Source organism: Ictidomys tridecemlineatus, chromosome 5 (assembly GCF_052094955.1).
Source record: "Ictidomys tridecemlineatus isolate mIctTri1 chromosome 5, mIctTri1.hap1, whole genome shotgun sequence".
Taxonomy (NCBI): domain Eukaryota; kingdom Metazoa; phylum Chordata; class Mammalia; order Rodentia; family Sciuridae; genus Ictidomys; species Ictidomys tridecemlineatus.
In genome coordinates this window covers 48,490,954-48,500,739 of record NC_135481.1, presented here as the reverse complement: position 1 = coordinate 48,500,739, position 9,786 = coordinate 48,490,954, and the positions used below count along the sequence as shown (strand labels likewise).

The window sequence follows — 9,786 nt, the reverse complement described above, 5'->3', positions numbered from 1 at the left end:
TCATCTGTTGAATGAACTGAGAGAAAAAGTTTGCAGCCTTGCAAGCCAAATACTAAATTCTTATCTAAATATCAAAATTCTTATGTCTTATCCTTGCTGTTGTCCAAGTGAAGTCTATTTCTTATATCTTCCCTGCCTCACCATATCCACACCCTGCATATGAGGCACAAAAGAGCTATTACACATTCTGTAATCCATCTTCAACTCTGGACAAACTAAACTGGATATTTTAATGACTCCCACAGCAATTTAACCATTTATTTATTCCCTAAGTAGCAGCTGGTCTTTTTCATGCCATTTATGTAATTCACTAAATCAATTCATATAAACACAGACATTATAAATGAAAAGGTTCTAAAGACTTTGATCCTCCTTTCCCAGATATTAGGCATAGGATTCATCTAAGTTCACTTTGGAGCTGTTATTACTGCTCTCAGGAATTAGTTGAGCATCAACACATTACAATGTGTGGAAAGGATACTACAATCAGCTACATCAACCTATCTAATTTACATATGAAGAATCAGCGGCACTGTTTGACTCACTAGGTTATCCAATTGCAGAATTTTAGGAAATGTGAATCCACTTTTTCTGAGTTCCAGGCCATTGCTCTATCTGCTACACCAACTTATGTAAGAATTGTGCTGAGACATCTATTTTAATAACAGGTAGGTGGTGCAGAAGACATCTGAAATATTCTGTAATAGGCAAGGCTAGAACAAATGCCCAGCTAAAGAGAGCACATCTAACTTCCAAACAAGAAGGTAGTTGCATGTATAAATATGTTGTCTTGGAATATTTTGTATAGAATGTATACTTAGAGTAGAGTTTTGAAAAGAGAAAAGAAAAATAAAAGCTTGGTTTAGTGGCAAGATGAGAGGGCTTTTTTCATTAATTTTAGGTACGTATCATTTCAACTGGACACTTTGTAAAGTCTTCTCAGGTCTCAGAAAGTCTCCCTCATCAGTCTAGCTGTACCCTTTGAAATTTTATGTTACATAACTTCTAGATTCAGCATTACCATTTTCTGTCTTTATATAAATGTGTCTCATGTTTGCTTCCTGAAAATTTTACAAACAGGAAGAATTTTCTGTTTCAAATTGTGTTTTGAAAATCAATTAATTCCAGCAGTTAAAGAATATCTGGCTTCAGATGGTGTGATATTTACCACCTTTTCTATTTACATATGCTTGGAAATGTATAGTTCCTACAGCCTGGTTTAGAAAGTGCATGGCATTGGTGGCATAGAAACAAGGTTGTTCTTAATATCTACATAACTGAAATAAAACTCTAAGAATAAGAGGCTATTTCATTTTTTATTTTGGACAAACTCCATTAGAAAATTGAAATCAACTGTGTTTCTTTGTAGCCATTTTATCTCCCCCATCTTCTATTCCTTTTTCCTAGACAGTACAGGAGACCAGAGTCCACAAAGCTTTTCTATAGCATTTCCACTAAAGAGCAATCATGATTCTCAAGATTCCTTATATCATGATGTTGTGGGAAAAATCATTATTCCCTTCCGTTTCACCTATTAAAACCTGTTGGCAGCAAGTTGTGAAATTTTTTTTCTTTGTTCAGTGTTGTTTGGTTTGGTACTGGGAATTGAGCCCAGGGGTGTTTAACAACTAAGCCATATCCCCAGCCCCTTTTTTATTTTGTACTTTGAGACAGGGTCTCACTAAGTTGCTTAGGGCTCTGCTAAGTTACTGAGACTGGCTTTGAACTTGTGATCTTCCTGTCTTAGCCACTGGGATTACAGGTGTGAGCCACCAAGCCAGGAAATAGCTGTGAAATTTTAAAGTATTTCACAAACTAAGAAGTAAATATTTGAATACTTTTATTTTTGTTTCTTTTATGAATATTTGCATTTTTCTTATAAAACAAATGTTTAGGATATAAGAACAGATCTTTAATTGAATCTTTTAAGATATCTATAAAGGCCTTTGGGGGAAATATTCAACCACTGTGATTTGGGAAAAGGCACGAGAGAGAACTATCTGGAGCCACTGAAGTATTCTATGCAAAAATTCTCACTTGGAGTTTCAATGCTGTATTTTTTTCATAGTTCTCTTCCCATTTGGAAATGACAGAATTCTTCCAGAAATCAGAATGAATATGGCCTGGAGCAATCAGTCCATGGTGACAGAATTCCTTCTTCGAGGTTTGTCTGGGTCTTCAGAGCTCCAGGTGTTCTACTTCCTGTTTTTCTCTGTAGTCTATGCAGCCACTGTGCTGGGGAACCTCCTCATTGTGCTGACGATTGTATTAGAGCCCCGTCTTCACTCCCCCATGTACTTCCTGCTGGGCAATCTCTCCTTCATTGACATGTCCCTGGCCTCATTTGCCACCCCCAAAATGATTGCAGACTTCCTCAGTGAGCACAAAGTCATCTCTTTTGAAGGCTGCATAACGCAGATATTCTTTCTACACCTCTTAGGAGGTGCTGAGATCGTCCTGCTAATAGCCATGTCCTTTGATAGGTACGTAGCTATTTGTAAGCCTCTGCGTTACTTGGTCATCATGAGCCGGAGAATGTGCATTGGGCTTGTGATACTTTCCTGGATTGTGGGCATCTTCCATGCTCTGAGTCAGTTAGCATTTACTGTGAATCTGCCCTTCTGTGGACCCAATGAAGTAGACAGCTTTTTTTGTGACCTCCCTTTGGTAATTAAACTTGCCTGCGTAGACACCTACATTCTGGGGGTGTTTATGATCTCTACCAGCGGCATGATTGCCCTGGTGTGCTTCATCCTGTTGGTGATCTCCTACACCATTATTCTGGTCACTGTTCGGCAGCGTTCCTCGGGTGGGTCCTCTAAAGCCCTGTCCACTTGCAGTGCCCACTTTACTGTTGTAACCCTTTTCTTTGGCCCATGCATTTTCATCTACGTGTGGCCTTTCACAAATTTCCCAATAGACAAAGTACTCTCAGTGTTTTATACTATATTCACTCCCCTCTTGAATCCAGTGATCTATACTCTTAGAAATAAAGATGTCAAGCAGTCCATGAGGAAACTAAGCAGCCATGTCTTCAAGTCTAGGAAAACTGATCAGATCCCTTAATTTTCCTCATATAAAAATTAAACACTGTTCAGCTCTTATCCCTCTCAACATAAAGACACCATTGCAAGAAAACAAGTAGTTGGTGAGAGAACTGATTTAGTCATCAATCTCATCAGTCACTGAGTTCTGGTCCTCTTAATTGCCCACAAGCAGTACCCTGTGAACCAAAGGAGCAATAGGATTTCCGTTGTGGGCAAAGTGCTGATGAATGGTTTTTAATGCAAAAGTCAGAAAGAAGTGGAGGGTTCTTGATAAGCAAAAGTATTTGCTATTTAATATTGTTTATAAAACATTTTTGAAGAATAAGAATGTGCCTTATAAATCTTCAGTTCCTACATCACCTAGAGTAGACTCCATAGTTTTGAAACAATATAGTAAACTCCAATAAACTCTGTGTGTGTGTGTATGTGTGTGTGTGTGTGTGAGAGAGAGAGAGAGAGAGAGAGAGAGAGGGGATCCTAGAGTCATGTACAACAAATCCTATCCAGAGTCCTATTCTATAAAAGTTGAAACTACACCTAAAGAAAACAGTGACTTTTCCAAGTCATACTAATTAGAGGCAGCATCTGATTTGTTCACTTACAAATATGGATACTTGTTTACTTTCTAAATAGTAATGAATTATTTTGGTACTTTGATGCTTACTATATCATTTTTGTATTCAAAACCACATTGTAAATAGTGAAGTCATGAAGAATCTGAGCCATTTTCTTCCTGGCTAACTATAGTACTTAACTTACAGACCCCCAAGAGAGAGTGGTCCTTCAACATTTTTTTTAATGTGGGTAATAATTGGAGTTTTTAGAAAACAGAAGTCATCTGGTCAAATCTATTAATTTTATAGAGAGCAATTTATAAATTGAGAGCAAGGGAATATTACATTCCCAAATTGATACAGTTTTGATGACAGTTTAACCTAGAAAGTACCTTTGTTTACTCTTTTTCTTGTCCTCTTTCTATTGAACTAGAGTCAGTTTATCTTCATAAAACTGAACTACTATAACTACTGATAATTATCCAATTGCCTGGTACTGTCAGTTTTTACATATTGTGTTGTGTAATATTGCCCTATTCTGAGTACATGTAAAGAGTGTGGAATATATAGTTTACTGATAAATTTTAAGGAGACAAATAGATGAATCACTCAATAGATCAATACATGAGCAGATGGAATCTGAAATATATGAATGGGTAGATGCATGCTTGGCAATATAAGCAGATAGGTAGGTAAATGGATAGATAGAGCTATATTTACCTATATAAAGAAATTAATATACAGCTTGCTACGTTGACTCAAGAGTTTCTGGTTCTGTATATTGAAAGTGTACCAACTACTATAAATTGCAAATGCATAATCTGTTTAAATTGATGAAAAAAGTTATAGGATTTGGGAAAGTTAAAAATGTATAGTTTTGTGTTTATTTCTTTTGCTAAAGTAAATCCAGCTCAATTTACGAATGTGTTTAATGATCACTAGTGAGATAAACTATTGGATTAATGTTAATTAAAATAAATAAATATTTTTATTTATCTGACTCTGAATATCATAAGCCTGTTCTCCCACCTTCTCGATTCTGTTAGTAGGACTAAATTTCTAAGGTGGATTGTTCGTATTTAATTTTGATGAGTCATATATGGCTAGCTGATGAGGATAAAAAATGCTATATATGTTTTTCAAGATCAGGCTGGGAAATTTATGCACCTTTAGCATACTAATATACATGTTGCTAGAATTATAGCAAAATAAATGCCATGGTTAAACGAGAATATGCACATATTCTAAAAGAAGACCATCAGTTCCAAGATTTAGGAACACAGGAAGCATGCAACATCACAAGTTAAGCCCAAAGACTAGGTCTAGGCAGATGACATGAGCACCAAGCTAAGAAACTTTGAGTGACAAAGTATCTCATTCCCTTTGGGAATCCTTCTATTAATGGAGTTCTTTCTCTTCCTGCCTCATGTTCTGTACTGAGAGCCAATCACCTTAGCATACTCTTGAATTGCTCATTTTCACTGCCATAGAAGCAGCCTAACACTGAGTGCCAACTGAGTGTATAAGATGAACCTAACAGCTTACTAGAATACTGAACCTAATTTCATGGTGCCTTAACTTTATCTCCAAGAGTTACTGACCTAATCAAAACTAGCTATAATGAAATTATATAGAGTTCTTTCTTTCTTTCTTCAATTCTTCTTCTTTTAATTAATTAGATTTTTCTCTTCTCCATTTGCTTTTCCTGAACGAAACTATTTCCCAAGATGATCTCTCATACTGTCTAATAAATGAAATCAGAAACAAATCTAGAGGGATGTAAAAATGCCTATTTCTTTTTAGAATATTTAATGTTTACACATGCAAAACAACATCAAGATTTGTTTAAGAGTGGATAAACTTCAAGGACTGAATCATCAACACCAAACTAGATCACTGTCATCAAAATCCCTTTATTCCTATTTTTTCCCTATAGCAAATCAGTTGTACCTGCATAAAGAACTAATTTTCCAAAAAAAGCCAAAGGTCAAATGTTTTGTCTCCTTTGTAGAAGCTAATTCACAATAAGAGGGAGGATTTAAAAAAAAAAAAGACTACACTACAATGACACAGCCACATCGATGTTTATAGCAGCTCAACTCACAATTGCTAAACTATGGAACCAACCTAGATGTCCTTCAACAGATTAATGGATCAAGAAAATGTGAGATATATATATATATATATATATATATATATATATATATATATATATATATATATAATGGAATATTACTCAGCCTTAATGAAGAATGGAATTATGGCATGTGTTGGTAAATGAATGGAGCTGGAGAATATCATGTTAAGCAAAATAAGTCAATCCCCCAAAAACTAATGTTTTCTCTGATATGCAAATGTTAATTCATAATAAGGGGGGGCACTTAGGTAAGAATAGAGTTACCTTAGATTAGGAAGAGGGGAGTAAAGGGAGGGCAGGGAGTATGGGGATAGGAAGATTAGTAGAATGAATCAGACATTATTACCCTATGTGTGTGTGTGTTTGTGTGTGTGTGTGTGTGTGTGTGTGTGTGTATGTGTATATATATATATATATATATATATATATATGTATATATATATATACACATGACTAGTGGGATTCTACATCATGTGCAACGAGAAGAATGAGAAATTATACTTCATTTGTGTATGATATATAAAAGTGCATTCTACTGTCATGTGTAACTAATTAGAACAAATAAAAAAAGACTAGAATTGCAGTAAAGAAAGGGAAATGAAGGGAAGGAAAGGATGTGAAAAGAAAAGATGGTGAAATGAATTGGACATAAATTTCCTATGTTCACGTATGATTACCCTACAGTGAATCTTATGATAGTGGACATCCATGAGAAATTAATTTTAAAAAATAACAATGTGTAAATGGCAGAAAGTTGGTAGAGGAAGGAAGAAGGAGGTGTGGGGAGGGAAGGGGAAGGGGATGTACTAGGGATTGAATTAGAACAAGATACATTCCATACTTTTATAATTATGTCAAAAAGGATTCTACTGTCATTTATAACTAAAAAGAACCAATGTGGGGGGAGACTACTTTCTTGTGCTCATTTCAAAGCTTAAAGGAGAGTCAACAAAGTGATCTTCCACCTGAGATGTAGCTGGGGATTTGTGAAATTCTTTTGTTTCAAAAATTTTCAGTGGTTTTAGAATTAAGAAAGTATGGTTTGATTTGATCACTTTTTCAAAGTTTAATCTAAGCACTATCTTCTAAAGGAAGTTTCTTCAGTTTTTTATGGAATCCTCTTTACTTCTTTCACAGATTAAAAACCATTCTTAACTCTGTGTTGTTTTTTTTCTAACCATTGGTAAATACTTGGAAGGCAGACTTGGGCCCTGTTTCTTTCTTTCTTTCTTTCTTTCTTTCTTTCTTTCTTTCTTTCTTTCTTTCTTTCTTTCTTTCTTTCTTTCTTTCTTTCTTTCATTCTTTCTTTCTTTTTGTCGTTTGTTACTGTTGTACATTTGTTTGTTAATTTGTTTTCAGTGTCTGCCATATTACTTGACTTAGGATATAATTAAAAGTAAATATTATCCTTATCACTATATCACTATATTTCTAGAAGCTCGCTATTCCTATTTAAACTTCACTAGTTTCTCACCACACTGTTATGTTTGTTAACCTCCTTTTATCATATCATAATCAGCCAACCCCTTTTCTGAGTTCCAAAACTAGCCTGCACATAATTCTGGCACCTCATTTAATCTTCTAAATTTATATACTAGAATTTTTTTATAGTTGGTGGGGTCAAAGGAGAGTTTTGGAGAAACTATATCAAGGTTAATCCTGAGGAATAGGTAGGATATGAATTTGGTGAGCAGCTGGGGTAGAAAAATATTGTTAATCTAATCAAGATAAAATAACTTGATGCAAAGGCCCCTACAGAGGTGAAGCTGACACACTGAAGGGAAAGAAAACTTGTGTTCAAGGGGGGAAGAATGCAAAATAGGGCTGAGAAGGTAAGGTAATCAGGATCCAACCATACATTGTTATAATTTGCTGTTGTATATTTTCCAACACTACTGCTGTTGTTTCTGTGATCCATAGAGTGATATCTGTCACATTATAAACTTTTGGTAACTAATACTTGAGAATGAATAAAATAAAACCCTTGTCAATAGTGGATGGTGAATATCATCAACGCAGAATACTTTGCCTTTGGAGAAACAAATGCTGAGCAATGCATTTCTCATTGCTAAGGGATGTGTAAACTTCTTCTGTAATCCTTCCTCTTCCTCTCCAGCTACACCATCACCTTAATGCATGAAACTCCACTACCTGTCACCTCATCCCCCAAAATGAAATGCACAAGAGCAGGTGTATATAAAACAATAAGGTCATTTCAGAGTATGGGAAGAGGATAGATTCTAGAAACAGCTTCAAAGTACAAGGTGATCAGGAGAGAAAAGAATAGAGATTGAAGGAAATCTTTCTTCTGGAAACCACTGGGCTAAAGCCACAAGTCAGCTCTCCACATAGCTCAATGTTCAGCACGTTGGTTAAAAAAGCAAATTCAAAATTATACAGGAAAGAAGTTATATGGAAAGAAGACAAGAAGTGTATGGGCTCTCTCTTGTCCAGTGAGGAGGTCCACGGAACAGAGTAGAGGAGAGTGTGGCTGCAGGAGTCACTAATCGAGATCTCCGGAGACCAAGCAGGTAGCAGGTCTGATTTTATTGCATGTAGGCAGTAGCTAAGCAGATTACAGGCAGCCACCAATGCAATGCCTGCTAACTGTTCTTGCAGTGACCAATCAAGGAGTGGGATGTGGAGTGGGCCATGGAGCCAGCCGTGGTGGAGCAAGCGCAGGGACTGCAACACATGGCCTCATGCCCAGGGCTGTGCCTATGGGTTAAGTGGCCTGCTCATGCAATTAGCACAGGGTAGTGGCCTGCCACTCAGACGCCTTTAATGTATGCTATGTATGCAGTACTCCATGCACTTTTCCCCACAAAGAAAAGTACCCTCATAGAGAAAAAGGAGACAAAGCTTTATCATGAAATAACCTGAGAAGTCTCTGAAATGTTCTCACATTAGGAACTATGTAAAAGTTGCTCCTAGTCTGTCCTCATTTCCTCAATGTTTTACCATTTCGACTACAGCATACCTACTTTCTTTATGGTATCCAAAGCTCTGATACTTCCTGTGAGCAGAGTCTCTACTTCCTCTACTGCTAAGTTAATATCTTGTGTAGAAGTAGTAAACCAGATGTAGCTCTGGAATTTACTGGGCATTTTCTCTTTCTCTGCCTTTTCCTCTGTCATTACCCCCTGGCATATATTGCCTCAGCATGGCATTTCCTTCCCAGATTCAGCACTGCCTCTGAGCAGTTTCCTCTGACTTTTCCAGAAATATTTAAACATGTTGGTTTTTTTTTTCTATGTCTGTATCTCACCACATGCAAACTTACATCCTGGCAGTGCTATGAGGTTATTACCTTTCTTCTTAATAGCTTATAATCTCTTTAAAGATACAGATGATGTATTATTATTTTGGTTTCTCTAGAATAGTGTATAGATCCTGATATGTTAAAATGTCTAAAAATAATTTATTAAATTATCTTTATTGAAAGAAGACTAAAATGCCACCCGGTTGACAAAAGCAGAAAATCTTGCAGTGTCACATCCTCTGTTCTATTAGTTTTGAACTGCTTCATGAAGAAGCAAACCCTGTCCTCCTCCAGTTAGAGATAGCCTTGGAAGAGCTGCATAGCTCTCCAACATGCGATGAAATGCCAGTGACTAAAAGCAGACATTTAATTAGTGGGAATGCAATTAAAGTAAGAAAATCAGAGAGAAACACTTAAAAATAACAGGATATAATCAATTTTTATATATCAGCCTAGCTAATGTCTCATATAGAAATAATTTTAGGAATATTAATGTTCCCATGTGATTGAACAAATGTTACATTTATTGAGAGTGTGTCATAAAAGGTTTGGGGCAAGAGAAGATCATGGCAAAGTCAGATTTAGAGATGAAAGAAAAGTTATAGGTATAATGGTAGGAAAGGCATATTATACATTTTATATTCATTATTAAGAATGATGAATAGGGCTTGGGTTGTACCTCAGTGGGAGAGCGCTTGCCTAGCATGTGTCAGGCACTGGGTTTCAATCTCAACAATACATATAAATAAATAAAAATTTAACCAAAAAAGATTAATATATATGTAT

General features: G+C 36.0%; 1 protein-coding gene across 1 annotated transcript; it reads left to right on the top strand.

Annotated features, from left to right (window-relative positions):
• Positions 1-2,112: 2,112 nt before the first annotated feature.
• On the top strand, positions 2,113-3,066 carry LOC101962928 (olfactory receptor 4K3). The gene has a single exon (XM_005341410.4). It carries the CDS (start codon positions 2,113-2,115, stop codon positions 3,064-3,066), a length of 954 nt encoding a protein of 317 aa, XP_005341467.4.
• Positions 3,067-9,786: the final 6,720 nt, after the last annotated feature.

Bases quoted from the DNA above. Each gene is read 5' to 3' on its own strand.
- LOC101962928 (XM_005341410.4), top strand. From the start codon at position 2,113: ATGAATATGGCCTGGAGCAATCAGTCCATGGTGACAGAATTCCTTCTT.